Source organism: Ranitomeya imitator, chromosome 10 (assembly GCF_032444005.1).
Source record: "Ranitomeya imitator isolate aRanImi1 chromosome 10, aRanImi1.pri, whole genome shotgun sequence".
NCBI lineage: Eukaryota > Metazoa > Chordata > Amphibia > Anura > Dendrobatidae > Ranitomeya > Ranitomeya imitator.
Genome location: NC_091291.1, coordinates 119,217,938 through 119,244,253, shown reverse-complemented (window position 1 = coordinate 119,244,253; position 26,316 = coordinate 119,217,938). Strand labels below are relative to the sequence as shown.

General features: G+C 48.5%; 1 protein-coding gene across 1 annotated transcript in view; it reads right to left on the bottom strand.

The window, feature by feature from the left end:
* TNFRSF4 (TNF receptor superfamily member 4) overlaps positions 1-19,756 on the bottom strand; it is a 53,185-nt gene extending 33,429 nt beyond the window's left edge. The window contains exons 1-2 of the mRNA XM_069741260.1: positions 19,561-19,756; positions 4,754-4,879 (exon numbers count right to left, since the gene is read on the bottom strand). Coding sequence (XP_069597361.1) covers positions 4,754-4,879; positions 19,561-19,714 — 280 coding nt within the window. The 5' untranslated portion in view covers positions 19,715-19,756. The remainder of the gene's footprint in view (positions 1-4,753; positions 4,880-19,560) is intronic.
* Between the last annotated feature and the right edge of the window lie 6,560 nt (positions 19,757-26,316).

Below are 26,316 nucleotides of genomic sequence, written 5' to 3'. Positions count from 1 at the left end.
ACCTAAGGTTACACAAGATTTCTTCCAACAGCCGAGAGTTGATGGAAGCCTTTCCCTCTGAAGACTATTCCAGCGATCTAAAGGATTTAGACCTCAGCATCGACCCCCTTCCTATGCAGCGGAGCCTTGGATTGCTGTGGGACCTGAAGACAGATACCTTCACCTTTCAGATCAGCAAGGATGAGAAACCCTTCACGCGCAGAGGAGTTCTTTCCTTCGTGAATAGTTTATACGACCCCTTGGGGTTCGTAGCTCCAGTAACCATCCAAGGAAAGCTGATGCTCAGGGACTTCACCCAAGACACTACTGATTGGGATGATCCACTTCCAGCGGGAAAGGCTGACCTGTGGGCAGAGTGGAGGAAGTCTCTTGAAGCCCTTACCAACCTTCGTGTGAAACGACTGTATGCTCCTGTGCCATCCACAGAGGTCAAAACGCAAACACTTTGTATTTTCTGTGATGCATCAGTCAAAGCGATTGCAGCAGTAGCGTACCTCAAATCCACAGACGTAAGCGGACAATGCCATATCGGGTTCGTTATGAGCCGGATGAAATTGGCGCCACTTCGTGAACACACGATACCGAGACTGGAACTCTGTGCTGCTGTCCTCGCAGTTGAGTTGGCCGAGCTGGTCTCGGATGCGATGGGCCTGAAGATCGAGGATGCAGAGTTCTACACCGATAGCAAGGTGGTACTGGGGTATATCTGTAACGAGACACGACGCTTCTACGTCTACGTCAGCAACCGGGTACTTCGGATAAGAAGATCCACCGACCCTAATCAGTGGCAATACGTACCTACTAACCACAATCCTGCGGACCACACGACTAGATCCGTTGCACCCAGTCATCTGAAGGACACTTCATGGTTCACAGGCCCTACCTCTTTGTACCGTTCGATGTCCCACATCAGCAGGCCTGAAACTTTCGAACTAGTGGGTCCAGACGCAGACGAAGAGATCCGACCTCAAGTGTCTGCTCTACATACAGAGATTTCAAGCTGCCACCTCGAATCTCACCGGTTCAGCAGGTTCTCCACATGGAAGTCACTTGTTCGAGCTATAGCTTGTCTATTTTATGTAACCCAGTCCTACAAGACAGCACTTTCTAGTGATTCTGGAGATCCATCCATCCTTACTCCTGCAATGTTACTCACACAGAAAACCTGTGTCCCGAAAGCTCCACTCGGAGAATTCAATGACAAAGACCTCTACAGACGACAATAGAGGCAGGTACAAAGCGTGTCCAACGTCTTTTGGAATAGATGGAGGAAACAGTATCTTTCCACTCTGCAAAGCAGGACAAAGTGGCAGAAAGACCACCCAAACATTCAATCTGGCGATGTTGTACTCGTCAAAGACAGTCAGTCACATCGGAACGAGTGGCCACTCAGCCTAGTCATTAAGACCCTGCCCAGTAAAGATGGGAAAGTGCGGAAAGTAGAGGTCAGAGTGTGCAAGCTTGGAGAAAACAAACTGTTCCTCAGACCCGTTTCCGAGCTTGTATTATTATTTTCCCCAAAAGAACCTAATTGTGGCATCTGTTGACGCCAAGCGGGGAGTGTTCTGCCCATCTTAATGTGCAAAGAGTTAATTATCATGTTATTCAAGTTGTGGCCACTGGAGGTCATCAGTTGCCTACTTTTCATGTTGTTTACCAACCTTTCCCTCCTAAGAGCAATGTCTTATGGGTTAGTTCCGCCCACATTCTTCTTGTGAAGACAAGCTTCAGTAGCCATTTTTCCTGAGATCTGCAGAGAGGCACACGTGCTCCTGTCTCGCTTACTTTCTTACCCCTGTCCTAACGGATCTCGGTACGTTTATAAAGGTTTAATGCATCTTATGTTTGTGTTAGTATTTAAGCCTTATGCAGCTCCTATAGTCAGATATAGTTAGGCAGATGTGCTTTGCAGCTTGCAGTTAGGTTCAGGTGTACTCTGCATGTAGATAGATGCATTCTTGTATAGAATAGGGCAGTGCTGTTAGAATTACTGTGTAATGCACTCTGTATAATTCTTGCTGTAATGTCCCAGTTATTTATGTGATTGCACCCTGTATGTGCATATACTGAAATGCTGTTATTTACAGTTTTTCACCAGTCATCCACTATGATCAGTCATCCACTATGATCAGTCATCCACTATGATTATTCACTGAACATCCACTTTGTACATCAACATCATTCACTATTCGATCATCTACTATGAATACTGTCCACCATTGTTGTTCAACTTTATAGTTTTGGTTATCATCACCCTAATAAATAAGACTTAAGCATCAACACGGTCTGTTTACTGGGATGTGGATGAAGGTTTAGCCGTATGTTGGAATCCACACAGCATCCTACGTGGAGGAAGACAGAACAATATATATACCAGGATAAGGGACACATATACCAGGATAGGGTGTAATTATATATATATTATAATATATATATATATATATACACACACACATGTATACATATATATATATATATATATATATACACACACACACAGCACAGACCAAAAGTTTGGACACACCTTCTCATTTAAAGATTTTTCTGTATTTTCATGACTGATAACTGTACATTCACACTGAAGTCATCAAAACTATGAATTAACACATGTGGAATTATATACTTAACGAAAAAGTGTGAAACAACTGAAATTATGTCTTATATTCTAGGTTCTTCAAAGTAGCCACCTTTTGCTTTGATGACTGCTTTGCACACTCTTGGCATTCTCTTGATGAGCTTCAAGAGGTCACCGGGAATGGTCTTCCAACAATCTTGAAGGAGTTCCCAGAGATGCTTAGCACTTGTTGGCCCTTTTGCCTTCACTCTGCAGTCCAGTTCACCCCAAACCATCTCGATTGGGCTCAGGTCTGGTGACTGTGGAGGCCAGGTCATCTGGTGTAGCACCCATCACTCTCCTTCTTGGTCAAATAGCCCTTACACAGCCTGGAGGTGAGTTTGGGGTCATTATCTTGTTGAAAAATAAATGATGGTCCAACTAAACACAAACCGGATGGAATAGCATGCCGCTGCAAGATGCTGTGGTAGCCATGCTGGTTCAGTATGCCTTAAATTTTGAATAAATCCCCAACAGTGTCACCAGCAAAGCACCCCCACACCATCACACCTCCTCCTCCATGCTTCACAGTGGTAACCAGGCATGTAGAGTCCATCCGTTCACCTTTTCTGCGTCGCACAAAGACACGGTGGTTGGAACCAAAGATCTCAAATTTGGCCTCATCAGACCAAAGCACAGATTTCCACTGGTCTAATGTCCATCCCTTGTGTTCTTTAGCCCAAACAAGTCTCTTCTGCTTGTTGTCTGTCCTTAGCAGTGGTTTCCTAGCAGCTATTTTACCATGAAGGCCTGCTGCACAAAGTCTCCTCTTAAAGGGACTCTGTCACCTGAATTTGGAGGGAACAATCTTTAGCCATAGGGGCGGGGTTTTCGAGTGTTTGATTCACCCTTTCCTTACCCGCTGGCTGCAATCTTGGATTGAAATTCATTCTCTGTCCTCCGTAGTACATGCCTGCGCAAGGCAATCTTGCCTTGCGCAGGCGTGTACTATGGAGGACAGAGAATGAACTTCCATCCAATATTGCAGCCAGCATGCAGCCAGCGGGTAAAGAAAGGGTGAATCAAACACCCGAAAACCCTGCCCCTATGGCTAAAGATTGTTCCCTCCAAATTCAGGTGACAGAGTCCCTTTAACAGTTGTTGTAGAGATGTGTCTGCTGCTAGAACTCTGTGTGGCATTGACCTGGTCTCTAATCTGAGCTGCTGTTAACCTGCGATTTCTGAGGCTGGTGACTCGGATAAACTTGTCCTCAGAAGCAGAGGTGACTCTTGGTCTTCCTTTCCTGGGGCAGTCCTCATGTGAGCCAGTTTCTTTGTAGCGCTTGATGGTTTTTGTAACTGCACTTGGGGACACTTTCAAAGTTTTCCCAATTTTTCGGACTGACTGACCTTCATTTCTTAAAGTAATGATGGCCACTCGTTTATCTTTACTTAGCTGCTTTTTTCTTGCCATAATACAAATTCTAACAGTCTATTCAGTAGGACTATCAGCTGTGTATCCACCAGACTTCTGCACAACATAACTGATGGTCCCAACCCCATTTATAAGGCAAGAAATCCCACTTATTAAACCTGACAGGGCACACCTGTGAAGTGAAAACCATTCCCGGTGACTACCTCTTGAAGCTCATCAAGAGAATGCCAAGAGTGTGCAAAGCAGTCATCAAAGCAAAAGGTGGCTACTTTGAAGAACCTAGAATATAAGATTTTCAGTTGTTTCACACTTTTTTGTTAAGTATATAATTCCACATGTGTTAATTCATAGTTTTGATGCCTTCAGTGTGAATGTACAATTTTCATAGTTATGAAAATACAGAAAAATCTTTAAAGGAGAAGGTGTGTCCAAACTTTTGGTCTGTACTGTATATACCAAGATAGGGTATACATATACCAGGATGAGGGATATATAAACCAGGATGGGGCCCAAGTTAAGGTATATATATATATATATATATATATATATATATACCAGGATGGGGCACAGATCTTGCACTTGGCCCTGGTCCAAATCTTGCAGCGGGGCCCATCGGACTCTGCTCACGCCACTGTTTCCATCAGAGCAGGACATACCCTTTAAAATAGCTGGATTATGAGTTGGGAGGACAATTCTGTCACTCACAAGCCCTACTAAGAACTATAGAAGGGGCTGTCATCTCCCCGGTATTTTTTTTAGCTCACCTGTGTTACAGAACGTGCACTGCTTACAGCCTTCTCGGACATTCTTCTCATTGAAGCTTTTTTCCCTACAATTTCCACATTTCGATGCTTTATTCCAGGGTGTGCATATTTCTGATATCTCCTGACCTAAAAAAAAGGGCAAGAAACAATATGAAATATAACGTCATCAGTCAGGAGGGATGAGACGTCATACCGGCACATGACCGCTGCAGCCAATCGCTGGGCTCACGGTGATGCCTGCAAGTATGGTAGGTGATCACTGAGGCTGGTGATTGGCTCCTGGAAAGGAAACAAAGACCGGCAGGAAACCACTGGTGCCAATCAGCAGAGCTTTAGCCAATAGTAATGTGCCTTTTTCTTGCTTATAGGGGTTGCCCACCTTAATCTTTGTCCCTGAGCGCAGTTTGATATTATTGTACTTTTTTGGCAACAGATTGCGTCACCACAAGGGAAATTACAGCAGTTGTCCGGTCCTCGGACAAAACTCACCAGCGAGTGCGGATGGTCACATGTATGAGATTTACATGCGTGCAGTCACATGCAGACTAGACGAGCTTGGCTAGTCGGAATGTGGCCGGAAGTGTGCAATTCGCATACCACGTGACCGCCTGCTCTCGCTGGCACACTGGTGACAGTGTGTGCACCGCAAGCTCTCAGACTTCAGAATCAAAGTTTTATCAGAGGACCAGACACCCCCTTTTAAGTATTATACTGGCAACATTTAAATTGATGAGCCAATTTCTCCTGCGGGGGGTGCCGCAGTGAAATTGTACACTTGCAGCACGTCTACCCCCTGTACTGTACGATGTGAAACTTTTAGGGCGCAATCAGACAGCCATAATAATCGGAACAAGACCGGAACACAGTGCACAGACCGCCAGGGGTGAATGGGTCCTGCTGATGTCATTGATTTGGAAATTAGGCTGGAGAGCTATTTGTAGATCTGAAGCCTCCGTCACTCCAGCTCTATTCCCAGCTAAGGCTACGTTCAGATTAGCGTTGTGCGCCGCTGCGACGCACAACGCACGGCAAAACGCGGCAAAAACGCTGCGTTTTGCGACGCGTGCGTCGTTTTTTGCCGAAAATCGGACGCAAGAAAAATGCAACTTGTTGCGTTTTCTTGGTCCGACGCTTGCGGCAAAAAAGACGCACGCATCGCAAAACGCAACAAGCAAAAACGCATGCGTCCCCCATGTTAAACATAGGGGCGCATAACGCGTGCGTCGCCGCTGCGTTGCCCGACGCAGCGCCGACGCAGACTAGCACAACGCTAGTCTGAACGTAGCCTAAGTGCCGCGTCCTCCTGCATGACTGACAGCCTCTATACTGCGTGGACTTCAGGCAAAGGAGCTGTCAATCAAGGTGCTGGGCGGGGAATAGAGCTGGAGTGACGGAGGCTTCAGATATACCATAGCTCTTAAGCATCGTTTGCATATCAAATCGAATGCTGATTTCTCAGTAATAGACCGGCTATGTAAAGGTATTGATGGACTAGTTTTTCAAAGCGCTAAGGTAAGGACGTAACACATTTAGGTGCTTCGGCAGATCCGCAGCCATAGCGCTATGTGCGAGCACAAGACCAGTCCCTTTCTTTTCGGGATTTCCCCCTTTGTCGGCTTTTCACTACAAAAGGTGCAACGTCTGCAGATCTCTGTATAGTAAATGTGAACTATATTTATCTCAAGACAAAAACGAAAAAAACATCCTCACCCCCATCCCCCACCCCCACACACAGGAGCCTTAAAGGCGCAGGTGCACTTTACATGTATCACAATAGGAAGTCACAGACTGATATCTGATCAGCGACAGGATTTAATATTTCCATATCCAACTTCTGGGGAAATTACATAGAAGTTTATCTTAAATGACAATTCACAAGGAGGAAGGCTCGTGTAATATGGAGCCAGATAGCGACACATCAGCGGTCAAAATATGGATGTAACAAAAACAGAAGACGTCCGAATATAAAGGACAAATGGCGCAAACAATTGTGGACTTTATTCCCAATGCGGCATTTCAGTCGTAGTCAGCAGTGCGGCCTTCCTCCAGATCTGGATATCTAGACAGACAGTGATATTAGACGATATATATCAAGATATAAAAGAAAAATAACTATATGGAAAAACAAAGCAACAGCAAGCCAAGAAAAAGTGGCCGCGAGAGTCACAGATCCTGGAACTACTGTACCCACTACATCACTACATGTAAAATGAGGAAAAGGCAGCGAATGCACAAGGAGGCACGGAATAAAACCATCGCTCCACCCGCAACTAATGCAAGGGTTCATTTTATATAGCTAGAAACAGATCGCTTTAAAAGAGAAGAGATGGAGAAAGGGGAAAGGAGAAGAAAAAGAGGAGATGAGACGGAGAAAGAGGAGAAAAAGAGAAAAGAAAGAAGTGGAGTAAAGAGAGGACAGGACAGGGAAAGAAAGAAAGAAAGAAAGAAAGAAAGAAAGAAAGAAAGAAAGAAAGAAAGAATAATAGATAGACGGATAGACAAATGATAGATACGGTGAATTTAATGTTACAGAGTAAATGATTCTGATAATTCCCAGTGCTGTGACCCCTGTATATAGCGGAGCTGCCCCCTGTATATAGCGGAGCTCCCCCCTGTATATAGCGGAGCTGCCCCCTGTATATAGCGGAGCTCCCCCCTGTATATAGCGGAGCTGCCCCCTGTATATAGCGGAGCTCCCCCCTGTATATAGCGGAGCTGCCCCCTGTATATAGCGGAGCTGCCCCCTGTATATAGCGGAGCTGCCCCCTGTATATAGCGGAGCTCCCCCTGTATATAGCGGATCTCCCCCTGTATATAGCGGAGCTCCCCCTGTATATAGCGGAGCTGCCCCCTGTATATAGCGGAGCTCCCCCCTGTATATAGCGGAGCTCCCCCCTGTATATAGCGGAGCTGCCCCCTGTATATAGCGGAGTTGCCCCCTGTATATAGCAGAGCTCCCCCTGTATATAGCGGAGCTGCCCCCTGTATATAGCGGAGCTGCCCCCTGTATATAGCGGAGCTCCCCCTGTATATAGCGGAGCTGCCCCCTGTATATAGCGGAGCTCCCCCTGTATATAGCGGAGCTCCCCCCTGTATATAGCGGAGCTCCCCCCTGTATATAGCGGAGCTGCCCCCTGTATATAGCGGAGCTCCCCCTGTATATAGCGGAGCTCCCCCCTGTATATAGCGGAGCTGCCCCCTGTATATAGCGGAGCTCCCCCCTGTATATAGCGGAGCTCCCCCTGTATATAGCGGAGCTGCCCCCTGTATATAGCGGAGCTGCCCCCTGTATATAGCAGAGCTCCCCCTGTATATAGCGGAGCTGCCCCCTGTATATAGCGGAGCTCCCCCTGTATATAGCGGAGCTCCCCCTGTATATAGCGGAGCTGCCCCCTGTATATAGCGGAGCTCCCCCTGTATATAGCGGAGCTCCCCCTGTATATAGCGGAGCTGCCCCCTGTATATAGCGGAGCTCCCCCTGTATATAGCGGAGCTCCCCCCTGTATATAGCAGAGCTCCCCCTGTATATAGCGGAGCTCCCCCTGTATATAGCTCCCCCTGTATATAGCGGAGCTCCCCCTGTATATAGCTCCCCCTGTATATAGCTCCCCCTGTATATAGCTCCCCCTGTATATAGCGGAGCTCCCCCTGTATATAGCTCCACCCTGTATATAGCGGAGCTCCCCCTGTATATAGCTCCCCCTGTATATAGCGGAGCTCCCCCTGTATATAGCTCCCCCTGTATATAGCTCCCCCTGTATATAGCTCCCCCTGTATATAGCGGGGCTCCCCCTGTATATAGCTCCCCCTGTATATAGCGGAGCTCCCCCTGTATATAGCTCCCCCCCTGTATATAGCGGAGCTCCCCCTGTATATAGCTCCCCCTGTATATAGCGGAGCTCCCCCTGTATATAGCGGGGCTCCCCCTGTATATAGCTCCCCCTGTATATAGCGGGGCTCCCCCTGTATATAGCTCCCCCTGTATATAGCGGGGCTCCCCCTGTATATAGCTCCCCCTGTATATAGCGGGGCTCCCCCTGTATATAGCTCCCCCTGTATATAGCTCCCCCCTGTATATAGCGGAGCTCCCCCTGTATATAGCTCCCCCTGTATATAGCTCCCCCTGTATATAGCGGAGCTCCCCCTGTATATAGCTCCCCCCTGTATATAGCGGAGCTCCCCCTGTATATAGCTCCCCCTGTATATAGCTCCCCCCTGTATATAGCGGAGCTCCCCCTGTATATAGCTCCCCCTGTATATAGCTCCCCCCTGTATATAGCTGCCCCTGTATATAGCTCCCCCTGTATATAGCGGAGCTCCCCCTGTATATAGCTCCCCCTGTATATAGCTCCCCCCTGTATATAGCTCCCCCTGTATATAGCTCCCCCTGTATATAGCGGAGCTCCCCCCTGTATATAGCGGAGCTGCCCCTGTATATAGCTCCCCCTGTATATAGCTCCCCCTGTATATAGCGGAGCTCCCCCTGTATATAGCTCCCCCTGTATATAGCTCCCCCTGTATATACTGTAGCTCCCCCCTGTATATAGCTCCCCCTGTATATAGCGGAGCTCCCCCCTGTATATAGCGGAGCTCCCCCTGTATATAGCTCCCCCTGTATATAGCGGAGCTCCCCCTGTATATAGCTCCCCCTGTATATAGCTCCCCCTGTATATACTGTAGCTCCCCCCTGTATATAGCTCCCCCTGTATATAGCGGAGCTGCCCCTGTATATAGCTCCCCCTGTATATACTGTAGCTCCCCCTGTATATAGCGGAGCTCCCCCTGTATATAGCTCCCCCTGTATATAGCTCCCCCTGTATATAGCGGAGCTCCCCCTGTATATAGCTCCCCCCTGTATATAGCTCCCCCTGTATATAGCTGCCCCCTGTATATAGCTCCCCCTGTATATAGCTGCCCCTGTATATACTGTAGCTCCCCCCTGTATATAGCTCCCCCTGTATATAGCTCCCCCTGTATATAGCGGAGCTCCCCCTGTATATAGCTCCCCCCTGTATATAGCTCCCCCTGTATATAGCTGCCCCTGTATATACTGTAGCTCCCCCCTGTATATAGCTCCCCCTGTATATAGCTCCCCCTGTATATAGCGGAGCTCCCCCTGTATATAGCTCCCCCTGTATATACTGTAGCTCCCCCCTGTATATAGCTCCCCCTGTATATAGCTCCCTCTGTATATAGCGGAGCTCCCCCTGTATATAGCTCCCCCTGTATATAGCTCCCCCTGTATATAGCGGAGCTCCCCCTGTATATAGCTCCCCCCTGTATATAGCTCCCCCTGTATATAGCTGCCCCTGTATATACTGTAGCTCCCCCCTGTATATAGCTCCCCCCTGTATATAGCTGCCCCTGTATATAGCTCCCCCTGTATATAGCTGCCCCTGTATATACTGTAGCTCCCCCTTGTATATAGCTCCCCCTGTATATAGCGGAGCTCCCCCTGTATATAGCTCCCCCTGTATATAGCTCTCCCTGTATATAGCTCCCCCTGTATATAGCGGAGCTGCCCCTGTATATAGCTCCCCCTGTATATAGCGGAGCTCCCCCTGTATATAGCGGAGCTGCCCCTGTATATAGCGGAGCTGCCCCCTGTATATAGCTCCCCCTGTATATAGCTCCCCCTGTATATAGCGGAGCTGCCCCTGTATATAGCTCCCCCTGTATATACTGTAGCTCCCCCCTGTATATAGCTCCCCCTGTATATAGCTCCCCCTGTATATACTGTAGCTCCCCCCTGTATATAGCTCCCCCTGTATATAGCGGAGCTCCCCCTGTATATAGCTCCCCCTGTATATAGCGGAGCTGCCCCTGTATATAGCTCCCCCTGTATATAGCGGAGCTCCCCCTGTATATAGCGGAGCTGCCCCTGTATATAGCGGAGCTGCCCCTGTATATAGCTCCCCCTGTATATACTGTAGCTCCCCCCTGTATATAGCTCCCCCTGTATATAGCTCCCCCTGTATATACTGTAGCTCCCCCCTGTATATAGCTCCCCCTGTATATAGCTCCCCCTGTATATAGCGGAGCTGCCCCCTGTATATAGCGGAGCTCCCCCTGTATATAGCGGAGCTCCCCCCTGTATATAGCGGAGCTCCCCCCTGTATATAGCGGAGCTGCCCCTGTATATAGCTCCCCCTGTATATAGCGGAGCTCCCCCTGTATATAGCGGAGCTGCCCCTGTATATAGCTCCCCCTGTATATAGCTCCCCCTGTATATAGCTCCCCCTGTATATAGCGGAGCTGCCCCTGTATATAGCTCCCCCTGTATATAGCGGAGCTGCCCCTGTATATAGCTCCCCCTGTATATACTGTAGCTCCCCCCTGTATATAGCTCCCCCTGTATATAGCGGAGCTGCCCCTGTATATAGCAGAGCTGCCCCTGTATATAGCTCCCCCTGTATATAGCGGAGCTCCCCCTGTATATAGCTCCCCCTGTATATACTGTAGCTCCCCCCTGTATATAGCTCCCCCTGTATATAGCGGAGCTGCCCCTGTATATAGCTCCCCCTGTATATAGCGGAGCTGCCCCTGTATATAGCTCCCCCTGTATATAGCGGAGCTGCCCCTGTATATAGCTCCCCCTGTATATAGCGGAGCTGCCCCTGTATATAGCTCCCCCTGTATATAGCTGCCCCTGTATATACTGTAGCTCCCCCCTGTATATAGCTCCCCCCTGTATATAGCTGCCCCTGTATATAGCTCCCCCCTGTATATAGCTCCCCCCTGTATATAGCGGAGCTCCCCCTGTATATAGCTCCCCCCTGTATATAGCGGAGCTCCCCCCTGTATATAGCTCCCCCTGTATATACTGTAGCTCCCCCCTGTATATAGCTCCCCCCTGTATATAGCTCCCCCTGTATATAGCTCCCCCTGTATATAGCGGAGCTCCCCCTGTATATAGCTCCCCCTGTATATAGCGGAGCTGCCCCTGTATATAGCTCCCCCTGTATATAGCGGAGCTCCCCCTGTATATAGCGGAGCTGCCCCTGTATATAGCGGAGCTCCCCCTGTATATAGCGGAGCTGCCCCTGTATATAGCTCCCCCTGTATATAGCGGAGCTCCCCCTGTATATAGCGGAGCTCCCCCTGTATATAGCGGAGCTCCCCCCTGTATATAGCTCCCCCTGTATATAGCTCCCCCTGTATATAGCTCCCCCTGTATATAGCGGAGCTGCCCCTGTATATAGCTCCCCCTGTATATAGCTCCCCCTGTATATAGCTCCCCCTGTATATAGCGGAGCTCCCCCCTGTATATAGCTCCCCCTGTATATAGCTCCCCCTGTATATAGCGGAGCTCCCCCCTGTATATAGCTCCCCCTGTATATAGCTCCCCCTGTATATAGCTCCCCCTGTATATAGCTCCCCCTGTATATAGCGGAGCTCCCCCTGTATATAGCTCCCCCTGTATATAGCGGAGCTGCCCCTGTATATAGCGGAGCTGCCCCTGTATATAGCTCCCCCTGTATATACTGTAGCTCCCCCCTGTATATAGCTCCCCCTGTATATAGCGGAGCTGCCCCCTGTATATAGCTCCCCCTGTATATAGCTCCCCCCTGTATATAGCTCCCCCTGTATATAGCGGAGCTGCCCCTGTATATAGCTCCCCCTGTATATAGCGGAGCTGCCCCCTGTATATAGCTCCCCCTGTATATAGCTCCCCCTGTATATAGCTCCCCCTGTATATAGCTCCCCCTGTATATAGCGGAGCTGCCCCTGTATATAGCGGAGCTGCCCCTGTATATAGCGGAGCTGCCCCTGTATATAGCGGAGCTGCCCCTGTATATAGCTGCCCCTGTATATAGCTCCCCCTGTATATAGCTCCCCCTGTATATAGCGGAGCTCCCCCTGTATATAGCTCCCCCTGTATATACTGTAGCTCCCCCCTGTATATAGCTCCCCCTGTATATAGCTCCCCCTGTATATAGCTCCCCCTGTATATACTGTAGCTCCCCCCTGTATAGCGCTCCCCCTGTATATAGCGGAGCTGCCCCTGTATATAGCTCCCCCTGTATATAGCGGGGCTCCCCCCTGTATATAGCTCCCCCTGTATATACTGTAGCTCCCCCCTGTATATAGCTCCCCCTGTATATAGCGGAGCTGCCCCCTGTATATAGCTCCCCCTGTATATACTGTAGCTCCCCCTGTATATAGCTCCCCCTGTATATAGCGGAGCTGCCCCCTGTATATAGCTCCCCCTGTATATAGCGGAGCTGCCCCCTGTATATAGCTCCCCCTGTATATACTGTAGCTCCCCCTGTATATAGCTCCCCCTGTATATAGCTCCCCCTGTATATACTGTAGCTCCCCCTGTATATAGCTCCCCCTGTATATAGCGGAGCTGCCCCTGTATATAGCTCCCCCTGTATATAGCGGAGCTCCCCCTGTATATAGCTCCCCCTGTATATACTGTAGCTCCCCCTGTATATAGCTCCCCCTGTATATAGCGGAGCTGCCCCTGTATATAGCTCCCCCTGTATATAGCGGAGCTCCCCCTGTATATAGCTCCCCCTGTATATACTGTAGCTCCCCCTGTATATAGCTCCCCCTGTATATAGCGGAGCTGCCCCTGTATATAGCTCCCCCTGTATATAGCGGAGCTGCCCCTGTATATAGCTCCCCCTGTATATAGCGGAGCTCCCCCTGTATATAGCTCCCCCTGTATATAGCGGAGCTCCCCCTGTATATAGCTCCCCCTGTATATAGCGGAGCTCCCCCTGTATATAGCTCCCCCTGTATATAGCGGAGCTCCCCCTGTATATAGCTCCCCCTGTATATAGCGGAGCTGCCCCTGTATATAGCTCCCCCTGTATATAGCGGAGCTCCCCCTGTATATAGCTCCCCCTGTATATACTGTAGCTCCCCCTGTATATAGCTCCCCCTGTATATAGCGGAGCTGCCCCTGTATATAGCTCCCCCTGTATATAGCGGAGCTGCCCCTGTATATAGCTCCCCCTGTATATAGCGGAGCTCCCCCTGTATATAGCTCCCCCTGTATATACTGTAGCTCCCCCTGTATATAGCTCCCCCTGTATATAGCGGAGCTGCCCCTGTATATAGCTCCCCCTGTATATAGCGGAGCTCCCCCTGTATATAGCTCCCCCTGTATATACTGTAGCTCCCCCTGTATATAGCTCCCCCTGTATATAGCGGAGCTGCCCCTGTATATAGCTCCCCCTGTATATAGCGGAGCTGCCCCTGTATATAGCTCCCCCTGTATATAGCGGAGCTCCCCCTGTATATAGCTCCCCCTGTATATAGCGGAGCTCCCCCTGTATATAGCTCCCCCTGTATATAGCGGAGCTCCCCCTGTATATAGCTCCCCCTGTATATAGCGGAGCTCCCCCTGTATATAGCTCCCCCTGTATATAGCGGAGCTGCCCCTGTATATAGCTCCCCCTGTATATAGCGGAGCTCCCCCTGTATATAGCTCCCCCTGTATATACTGTAGCTCCCCCTGTATATAGCTCCCCCTGTATATAGCGGAGCTGCCCCTGTATATAGCTCCCCCTGTATATAGCTCCCCCTGTATATAGCGGAGCTCCCCCTGTATATAGCTCCCCCTGTACATACTGTAGCTCCCCCTGTATATAGCTCCCCCTGTATATAGCGGAGCTCCCCCTGTATATAGCTCCCCCTGTATATACTGTAGCTCCCCCTGTATATAGCTCCCCCTGTATATAGCGGAGCTCCCCCTGTATATAGCTCCCCCTGTATATACTGTAGCTCCCCCTGTATATAGCTCCCCCTGTATATAGCGGAGCTGCCCCTGTATATAGCTCCCCCTGTATATAGCGGAGCTGCCCCTGTATATAGCTCCCCCTGTATATAGCTCCCCCTGTATATACTGTAGCTCCCCCTGTATATAGCTCCCCCTGTATATAGCGGAGCTGCCCCTGTATATAGCTCCCCCTGTATATAGCGGAGCTGCCCCTGTATATAGCTCCCCCTGTATATAGCGGAGCTGCCCCTGTATATAGCTCCCCCTGTATATAGCGGAGCTGCCCCTGTATATAGCTCCCCCTGTATATAGCTCCCCCTGTATATACTGTAGTTCCCCCCTGTATATAGCTCCCCCTGTATATAGCTCCCCCTGTATATAGCGGAGCTCCCCCTGTATATAGCTCCCCCTGTATATAGCGGAGCTCCCCCTGTATATAGCTCCCCCTGTATATAGCGGAGCTCCCCCTGTATATAGCTCCCCCTGTATATAGCGGAGCTGCCCCTGTATATAGCTCCCCCTGTATATAGCTCCCCCTGTATATAGCTCCCCCTGTATATAGCGGAGCTGCCCCTGTATATAGCTCCCCCTGTATATAGCTCCCCCTGTATATAGCTCCCCCTGTATATAGCTCCCCCTGTATATAGCTCCCCCTGTATATAGCGGAGCTGCCCCTGTATATAGCTCCCCCTGTATATACTGTAGCTCCCCCTGTATATAGCGGAGCTGCCCCTGTATATAGCTCCCCCTGTATATAGCTCCCCCTGTATATACTGTAGCTCCCCCTGTATATAGCTCCCCCTGTATATAGCGGAGCTGCCCCTGTATATAGCTCCCCCTGTATATACTGTAGCTCCCCCTGTATATAGCTCCCCCTGTATATACTGTAGCTCCCCCTGTATATACTGTAGCTCCCCCCTGTATATAGCGGAGCTGCCCCTGTATATAGCTCCCCCTGTATATAGCTCCCCCTGAATATAGCGGAGCTCCCCCTGTATATAGCTCCCCCTGTATATACTGTAGCTCCCCCCTGTATATAGCGGAGCTGCCCCTGTATATAGCTCCCCCTGTATATAGCGGAGCTCCCCCCTGTATATAGCTCCCCCTGTATATAGCGGAGCTCCCCCCTGTATATAGCTCCCCCTGTATATAGCGGAGCTCCCCCCTGTATATAGCTCCCCCTGTATATAGCGGAGCTCCCCCTGTATATAGCTCCCCCTATATATAGCTCCCCCTGTATATACTGTAGCTCCCCCCTGTATATAGCGGAGCTGCCCCTGTATATAGCTCCCCCTGTATATACTGTAGCTCCCCCTGTATATAGCTGCCCCTGTATATAGCTCCCCCTGTATATAGCGGAGCTGCCCCTGTATATAGCTCCCCCTGTATATACTGTAGCTCCCCCCTGTATATAGCTCCCCCTGTATATAGCTCCCCCTGTATATAGCTCCCCCTGTATATAGCGGAGCTCCCCCTGTATATAGCTCCCCCTGTATATACTGTAGCTCCCCCTGTATATAGCTCCCCCTGTATATAGCGGAGCTCCCCCTGTATATAGCTCCCCCTGTATATAGCGGAGCTGCCCCTGTATATAGCTCCCCCTGTATATACTGTAGCTCCCCCTGTATATAGCGGAGCTGCCCCTGTATATAGCTCCCCCTGTATATAGCTCCCCCTGTATATACTGTAGCTCCCCCTGTATATAGCTCCCCCTGTATATAGCGGAGCTGCCCCTGTATATAGCTCCCCCTGTATATACTGTAGCTCCCCCTGTATATAGCTCCCCCTGTATATACTGTAGCTCCCCCTGTATATACTGTAGCTCCCCCCTGTATATAGCGGAGCTGCCCCTGTATATAGCTCCCCCTGTATATAGCTCCCCCTGAATATAGCGGAGCTCCCCCTGTATATAGCTCCCCCTGTATATACTGTAGCTCCCCCCTGTATATAGCGGAGCTGCCCCTGTATATAGCTCCCCCTGTATATAGCGGAGCTCCCCCCTGTATATAGCTCCCCCTGTATATAGCGGAGCTCCCCCCTGTATATAGCTCCCCCTGTATATAGCGGAGCTCCCCCCTGTATATAGCTCCCCCTGTATATAGCGGAGCTCCCCCTGTATATAGCTCCCCCTATATATAGCTCCCCCTGTATATACTGTAGCTCCCCCCTGTATATAGCGGAGCTGCCCCTGTATATAGCTCCCCCTGTATATAGCTCCCCCTGTATATACTGTAGCTCCCCCTGTATATAGCTGCCCCTGTATATAGCTCCCCCTGTATATAGCGGAGCTGCCCCTGTATATAGCTCCCCCTGTATATACTGTAGCTCCCCCCTGTATATAGCTCCCCCTGTATATAGCTCCCCCTGTATATAGCTCCCCCTGTATATAGCGGAGCTCCCCCTGTATATAGCTCCCCCTGTATATACTGTAGCTCCCCCTGTATATAGCTCCCCCTGTATATAGCGGAGCTGCCCCTGTATATAGCTCCCCCTGTATATAGCGGAGCTCCCCCTGTATATAGCTCCCCCTGTATATACTGTAGCTCCCCCTGTATATAGCTCCCCCTGTATATAGCGGAGCTGCCCCTGTATATAGCTCCCCCTGTATATAGCGGAGCTCCCCCTGTATATAGCTCCCCCTGTATATACTGTAGCTCCCCCTGTATATAGCTCCCCCTGTATATAGCGGAGCTGCCCCTGTATATAGCTCCCCCTGTATATAGCGGAGCTGCCCCTGTATATAGCTCCCCCTGTATATAGCGGAGCTCCCCCTGTATATAGCTGCCCCTGTATATAGCTCCCCCCTGTATATAGCTCCCCCTGTATATACTGTAGCTCCCCCCTGTATATAGCTCCCCCTGTATATAGCTCCCCCTGTATATAGCTCCCCCTGTATATAGCGGAGCTCCCCCTGTATATAGCTCCCCCTGTATATACTGTAGCTCCCCCTGTATATAGCTCCCCCTGTATATAGCGGAGCTCCCCCTGTATATAGCTCCCCCTGTATATACTGTAGCTCCCCCTGTATATAGCTCCCCCTGTATATAGCGGAGCTCCCCCCTGTATATAGCTCCCCCTGTATATAGCGGAGCTCCCCCTGTATATAGCTCCCCCTATATATAGCTCCCCCTGTATATACTGTAGCTCCCCCCTGTATATAGCGGAGCTGCCCCTGTATATAGCTCCCCCTGTATATAGCTCCCCCTGTATATACTGTAGCTCCCCCTGTATATAGCTCCCCCTGTATATAGCGGAGCTGCCCCTGTATATAGCTCCCCCTGTATATACTGTAGCTCCCCCCTGTATATAGCTCCCCCTGTATATAGCTCCCCCTGTATATAGCTCCCCCTGTATATAGCGGAGCTCCCCCTGTATATAGCTCCCCCTGTATATACTGTAGCTCCCCCTGTATATAGCTCCCCCTGTATATAGCGGAGCTGCCCCTGTATATAGCTCCCCCTGTATATAGCGGAGCTCCCCCTGTATATAGCTCCCCCTGTATATACTGTAGCTCCCCCTGTATATAGCTCCCCCTGTATATAGCGGAGCTGCCCCTGTATATAGCTCCCCCTGTATATAGCGGAGCTCCCCCTGTATATAGCTCCCCCTGTATATACTGTAGCTCCCCCTGTATATAGCTCCCCCTGTATATAGCGGAGCTGCCCCTGTATATAGCTCCCCCTGTATATAGCGGAGCTGCCCCTGTATATAGCTCCCCCTGTATATAGCGGAGCTCCCCCTGTATATAGCTGCCCCTGTATATAGCTCCCCCCTGTATATAGCTCCCCCTGTATATACTGTAGCTCCCCCCTGTATATAGCTCCCCCTGTATATACTGTAGCTCCCCCCTGTATATAGCTCCCCCTGTATATAGCGGAGCTGCCCCTGTATATAGCTCCCCCTGTATATAGCGGAGCTCCCCCTGTATATAGCTGCCCCTGTATATAGCTCCCCCCTGTATATAGCTCCCCCTGTATATACTGTAGCTCCCCCCTGTATATACTGTAGCTCCCCCCTGTATATAGCTCCCCCTGTATATAGCTCCCCCTGTATATAGCGGAGCTCCCCCTGTATATAGCTCCCCCTGTATATACTGTAGCTCCCCCTGTATATAGCTCCCCCTGTATATAGCGGGGCTCCCCCTGTATATAGCTCCCCCCTGTATATAGCTCCCCCCTGTATATAGCTCCCCCTGTATATACTGTAGCTCCCCCTGTATATAGCTCCCCCTGTATATACTGTAGCTCCCCCTGTATATAGCTCCCCCTGTATATACTGTAGCTCCCCCCTGTATATACTGTAGCTCCCCCTGTATATAGCTCCCCCTGTATATACTGTAGCTCCCCCTGTATATAGCTCCCCCTGTATATACTGTAGCTCCCCCCTGTATATACTGTAGCTCCCCCTGTATATAGCTCCCCCTGTATATAGCTCCCCCTGTATATACTGTAGCTCCCCCCTGTATATACTGTAGCTCCCCCTGTATATAGCTCCCCCCTGTATATACTGTAGCTCCCCCCTGTATATACTGTAGCTCCCCCTGTATATAGCTCCCCCTGTATATAGCTCCCCCTGTATATACTGTAGCTCCCCCTGTATATAGCTCCCCCTGTATATAGCTCCCCCTGTATATAGCTGCCCCTGTATATACTGTAGCTCCCCCTGTATATAGCGGAGCTGCCCCTGTATATAGCTCCCCCTGTATATACTGTAGCTCCCCCTGTATATAGCTCCCCCTGTATATAGCTCCCCCTGTATATAGCTCCCCCTGTATATAGCTGCCCCTGTATATACTGTAGCTCCCCCTGTATATAGCGGAGCTGCCCCTGTATATAGCTCCCCCTGTATATACTGTAGCTCCCCCTGTATATAGCTCCCCCTGTATATAGCTCCCCCTGTATATAGCTGCCCCTGTATATACTGTAGCTCCCCCTGTATATAGCGGAGCTTCTGCCTCTCTTCTGACTCCTCTGTGATGAGCCCACGGCGCCCGTGTACAGTAATGAGGGGATATCACGGTGTCCGTCCCCTCTCACCCCCCGCCGCCCCCCTGTACACAGACCCCCGGTCCCACCTGCGTCGCAGTAGTTGCAGCACACGTCCCGACCCCCGGAGGTCTCCGGATACTGCTCCGCAGGACACGCAGAGGCGGCAGCCCGGTCAGGCAGCAGAGCGCTGAGTGTGAGTAGCAGCAGCCCGGTGATCGCCCGCAGCCCCGCAGCCTCCATCAGCGGCAATGACACTGCTCCATACCGGCTCTGCTTATTATAACGGGGAGGAGTGGGCGGGGCTTCCTTTACAGCTGAATATAACAGTAACCAATCAGATTTCTGCTTTAATGTGAATTAATGTGCTACAGAAATAAAAGCTGGAGTCTGATTGGTCGCTATAGAAAATCGCTTTGGCTTGTTCCCTAACTTTGGAAATAGTCGTTCTTAGCAACCAATGAGACAATCACAATAATGCGGAATCCCAGAGAAAAATCTAAACCAAAACAAAGAAACAGAGATCCCTAAGAAATAACTTTTAATAATATGATTAAAAAGACTATATTTATCCACAATGCAAATAAAACAGTATTAAATGTACCTAGTAGACCCTAAATCGAACTACAATGAGTCCTGCCTGGCAGTGGAGGTTGGCACCCTACTTTTCTGCGGTAGGCGCCCCCACTCCTCGACGGCTCGCCCTTACAAGCCCTATAAGGACCTACAATCAAAGAAAGGCTAGTAAGCCCTACTCATAATATCTATGATGGTCACCTGCCTAACAGTGGAGGTAGACACCCTAATTTTCTGCGGTAGGCGCCCCCACTCAGCGGCGGCTAGCCCTAGGGTCCCTAATAATCCCTATAATACGGGATAGACAAAAAGATTTTGTCCCACAAACACCACTGATACCCGTAAGAGAGAAAAAAACAAAATAGAAAAAGTAACCTAAACAAAAAAAAAATATAAACAACAAAAAAATGTGTACTAACGCTGTACTATACCAGTGTACCATAGAGAGCAAAATAGGATGCTGTGATGGAAGAAAAATGCTCCCCTCCAGGTAATGTACAATAAAGTGCCTTAACCCAAATACGGGTATACTGGGTGCAATAATATTTTTGTCCACAAGAAAATACCCAGCACTTAAATAAAGTCCAATCTTGTTACACTATATAGTATGCAAATGCTTGATGTAAAATGACAAATAGTGTATGTCCATAAATATGACATAACAACCATGACAAGGAATGGACAAAAAAAGAGGAAAAAACCTCCAGGTAGCAAAACCCAACAAGACCACAACCACCACTCCGTAATGATATGAGGAGGGCTCCTCAGAGTATATATAGTGAGGATTCAAGGACTCAATCGTCCTGCTAGTGCAAATAGACAGTCAGATTTATTTATCACCAGTGTACTCATCTGTTTGCTGAAGTTTCATGGTGTGGATCCAGCTGCTACCAAAAATACAGAGCGGTCTCATGTAGATAAACATAACCGGCGTCTGTCAGATAGTCCCCAAGCAATGCCCGACGCGTTTCCCCCCCATAGGGAATGGCGGGGGTTCATCAGGGGTTATGCAGTCACACACAGAATGAAGGTGCTGTTGCGGTATAAGCCACTCACCAAGTCCGCCTTTATATACATAAGAGCGTCGCATTAAGGAAGCGCCGGCAGTACTACACACGTGGAGTCTGCCGGAAGTGACGCCGCCAGGGCGCCCAGAATACACAGCGCCAGGCGGTGCGTAATGCGAATCCAGCCACAAGAAAATGGAGAAGCGGCTAGGACCGACCACACAAAAATGGCCGATACTACTGCGCATGCGCATAGATCCACAAGTGCTCTGCAGGAACAAGATGTAGATGTAAGCAGAGCTAAGCCCCTTACGGCTCCATAGCAATGGCCGAAGCGGCAGCGCATGCGCACAAGAGACACCCAACGGTGTTATGCGGTGACAAGGTGCTACTAAAGGCAGACTAGCGGTGAAGAAAAATATCCCCACACACACAGCGTGGTACATCATAATAGAACCGCCGCTGAGACCAATAGTACGGTATACACACCTGATAAATGGTAAGTGGCCATTCGGACAGGAATAGAAAGAATAAATAAAGTCAAAAAAATGGCAAAATATGAAAGGGGTCAAACTATACGACCCTACCTACACATAAAGTATATAAATATACATGGCCATAAGTTCAAATGCAAAGACACACCATATATGACTAAACGAAACTAGCAAAGGACAACTGTTCATTAAGGCCCAGAGGGCTCACAGATTTAAGTAGATATGTCCACCTGGACTCACGTTGTAATATTTTCCTGTCAAAATCTCCGAGTCTGACCGTGGGAGTAATTGCTTCAATGACCTTAAACGATAGACATCCAATGTCACCTCCATGCTCAGTACTGACGTGTCTCGCTAATGGTGTATCCCTCTTGTGTCTGATGTCACCAAGGTGTTCGCTCATACGAACCCGTAGTTCACATTTGGTTTTCCCAACATAATCCCTGGGACAGGAGCACGTACAGAGATACACAAAGCCCACGGTTTTACAATTAGCAAACTGTCTGATAGAAAAGATCCTGCCTGTGGCAGAACTTCTGAAAGTTTTAGACACGTCAATATATTTACAAAAAGAGCAATGCCCGCATTTGAAGGTGCCTGTGGATCTATTGGCAAGCCACGTACTCTGTTTCTTTGGGGGATAAAGTGACTATGAACGATGCTGTCTTTGATAGATCTCCCCCTCCTATATGTGATTGACGGATGAGAAGATACAAACTTGCCAATTACAGGGTCAGATTTGAGTATCTGCCAGTGTCGTTTAAAAATCTCATAGACCCTTCTAGATTGGTCATCGAAGGTCCCAATTAACCGTGTAATAGTTGATCCCTCAGTTTTAGTCTTCGGTACCAACAATGATGTTCTATTGGATCTACGTGCTATAAGATAAGCAGAATCTATCACGTCATGCGGATAGCCCCTTACCCTGAAACGATCCTTGAGTTCCAACGACTTACTCTCAAAATCATTCAGGGAGGAACAGTTCCTACGAAGTCGCAGGAACTGTCCCTTAGGGATACCTCTTTTTAACGGAAAGGGGTGGTGGCTCTCCCATCTCAACAAGCTATTTGTAGCTGTTGGTTTCCGAAAAATAGTTGTACTGAGAGAGCCATCCACTTGTCTGCAAATATGGACATCAAGAAAATTTATGCTCTGCCCCCTGATCTCAAAAGTAAAAAATAAACCTTCAATAGTAGTGTTGAGATATGCTACAAAGTCAGAAAAGGAGCAGGCATCCCCCCTCCAAAGGACAAGGATGTCATCGATGAAACGGCCCCAGAAAATAATCCTGGGGCTCCATATCTCATCCTCATCCTTAAAGATCAAAGTATCCTCCCACCAGCCCAGGAGCAAATTAGCATAAGTGGGGGCACAGGGGCTCCCCATCACTGTGCCCCTGAGCTGGTGGTAGAGGGGTGCATTGTGGACGTCATAACACATTTTTATTGGAACTTCTCGATTTTGTTTTGCAGCGGAATTACTTTCTTTTTGGCGGGAAGTATTACGTGTGTAGTACTGCCGGCGCTTCCTTAGTGCGACCCTCTTATGTATATAAAGGCGGACTTGGTGAGTGGCTTATACCGCAACAGCACCTTCATTCTGTGTGTGACTGCATAACCCCTGATGAACCCCCGCCATTCCCTATGGGGGGGAAACGCGTCGGGCATTGCTTGGGGACTATCTGACAGACGCCGGTTATGTTTATCTACATGAGACCGCTCTGTATTTTTGGTAGCAGCTGGATCCACACCATGAAACTTCAGCAAACAGATGAGTACACTGGTGATAAATAAATCTGACTGTCTATTTGCACTAGCAGGACGATTGAGTCCTTGAATCCTCACTATACAGGTCCTTCTCAAAAAATTAGCATATAGTGTTAAATTTCATTATTTACCATAATGTAATGATTACAATTAAACTTTCATATATTATAGATTCATTATCCACCAACTGAAATTTGTCAGGTCTTTTATTGTTTTAATACTGATGATTTTGGCATACAACTCCTGATAACCCAAAAAACCTGTCTCAATAAATTAGCATATCAAGAAAAGGTTCTCTAAACGACCTATTACCCTAATCTTCTGAATCAACTAATTAACTCTAAACACATGCAAAAGATACCGGAGGCTTTTATAAACTCCCTGCCTGGTTCATTACTCAAAACCCCCATCATGGGTAAGGGTACCGTCACACAGTGGCATTTTGATCGCTACGACGGCACGATTCGTGACGTTCCAGCAATATATCCGTGACGTTCCAGCGATCTCGCTGTGTCTGACACGCTCCTGCGATCAGGGACCCCGCTGAGAATCGTACGTCGTAGCAGATCGTTTAAAACTTTCTTTTGTCGTCTAGTGTCCCGCTGTGGTGGCATGATCGCATGGTGTAACAAAGGTGTGTACGATATTGTATACGATGTGCGCATAGTAACCAACGGCTTCTACATCGCACATACGTCATGAAATTATCGCTCCAGCGTCGTACATTGCAAAGTGTGACAGCAGTCTACGACGCTGGAGCGATATTGTTACGATGCTGGAGCGTCACGGATCGTGCCGTCGTAGCGATCAAAATGCCACTGTGTGACTGTACCCTAAGACTAGCGACCTGACAAATGTCAAGAAGGCCATCATTGACACCCTCAAGCAAGAGGGTAAGACCCAGAAAGAAATTTCTCAACAAATAGGCTGTTCCCAGAGTGCTGTATCAAGGCACCTCAATGGTAAGTCTGTTGGAAGGAAACAATGTGGCAGAAAACGCTGTACAACGAGAAGAGGAGACCGGACCCTGAGGAAGATTGTGGAGAAGGACCGATTCCAGACCTTGGGGAACCTGAGGAAGCAGTGGACTGAGTCTGGTGTGGAAACATCCAGAGCCACCGTACACAGGCGTGTGCAGGAAATGGGCTACAGGTGCCGCATTCCCCAGGTAAAGCCACTTTTGAACCATAAACAGCGGCAGAGGCGCCTGACCTGGGCTACAGAGAAGCAGCACTGGACTGTTGCTAAGTGGTCCCAAGTACTTTTTTCTGATGAAAGCAAATTTTGCATGTCATTCGGAAATCAAGGTGCCAGAGTCTGGAGGAAGACTGGGGAGAAGGAAATGCCAAAATGCCTGAAGTCCAGTGTCAAGTACCCACAGTCAGTGATGGTGTGGGGTGCCATGTCAGCTGCTGGTGTTGGTCCACTGTGTTTCATCAAGGGCAGGGTCAATGCAGCTAGCTATCAGGAGATTTTGGAGCACTTCATGCTTCCATCGGCTGAAATGCTTTATGGGGATGAAGATTTCATTTTTCAGCACGACCTGGCACCTGCTCACAGTGCCAAAACCACTGGTAAATGGTTTACTGACCATGGTATTACTGTGCTCAATTGGCCTGCCAACTCTCCTGACCTGAACCCCATAGAGAATCTGTGGGATATTGTGAAGAGAAAGTTGAGAGACGCAAGACCCAACACTCTGGATGAGCTTAAGGCCGCTATTGAAGCATCCTGGGCCTCCATAACATCTCAGCAGTGTCACAGGCTGATTGCCTCCATGCCACGCCGCATTGAAGCAGTCATTTCTGCCAAAGGATTCCCGACCAAGTATTGAGCGCATAACTGAACATTATTATTTGATGGTTTTTTTGTTTGTTATTAAAAAAAACTTTTATTTGATTGGATGGGTGAAATATGCTAATTTATTGAGACAGGTTTTTTGGGTTATCAGGAGTTGTATGCCAAAATCATCAGTATTAGAACAATAAAAGACCTGACAAATTTCAGTTGGTGGATAATGAATCTATAATATATGAAAGTTTAATTGTAATCATTACATTATGGTAAATAATTAAATTTAACACTATATGCTAATTTTTTGAGAAGGACCTGTATATACTCTGAGGAGCCCTCCTCATATCATTACGGAGTGGTGGTTGTGGTCTTGTTGGGTTTTGCTACCTGGAGGTTTTTTACTCTTTTTTGTCCATTCCTTGTCATGGTTGTTATGTCATATTTATGGACATACACTATTTGTCATTTTACATCAAGCATTTGCATACTATATAGTGTAACAAGATTGGACTTTATTTAAGTGCTGGGTATTTTCTTGTGGACAAAAATATTATTGCACCCAGTATACCCGTATTTGGGTTAAGGTACTTTATTGTACATTACCTGGAGGGGAGCATTTTTCTTCCATCACAGCATCCTATTTTGCTCTCTATGGTACACTGGTATAGTACAGCGTTAGTACACATTTTTTTGTTGTTTATATATTTTTTTTTTGTTTAGGTTACTTTTTCTATTTTGTTTTTTTCTCTCTTACGGGTATCAGTGGTGTTTGTGGGACAAAATCTTTTTGTCTATCCCGTATTATAGGGATTATTAGGGACCCTAGGGCTAGCCGCCGCTGAGTGGGGGCGCCTACCGCAGAAAATTAGGGTGTCTACCTCCACTGTTAGGCAGGTGACCATCATAGATATTATGAGTAGGGCTTACTAGCCTTTCTTTGATTGTAGGTCCTTATAGGGCTTGTAAGGGCGAGCCGTCGAGGAGTGGGGGCGCCTACCGCAGAAAAGTAGGGTGCCAACCTCCACTGCCAGGCAGGACTCATTGTAGTTCGATTTAGGGTCTACTAGGTACATTTAATACTGTTTTATTTGCATTGTGGATAAATATAGTCTTTTTAATCATATTATTAAAAGTTATTTCTTAGGGATCTCTGTTTCTTTGTTTTGGTTTAGATTCAACCAATGAGATCCCAGCTTATATTTGAGTGG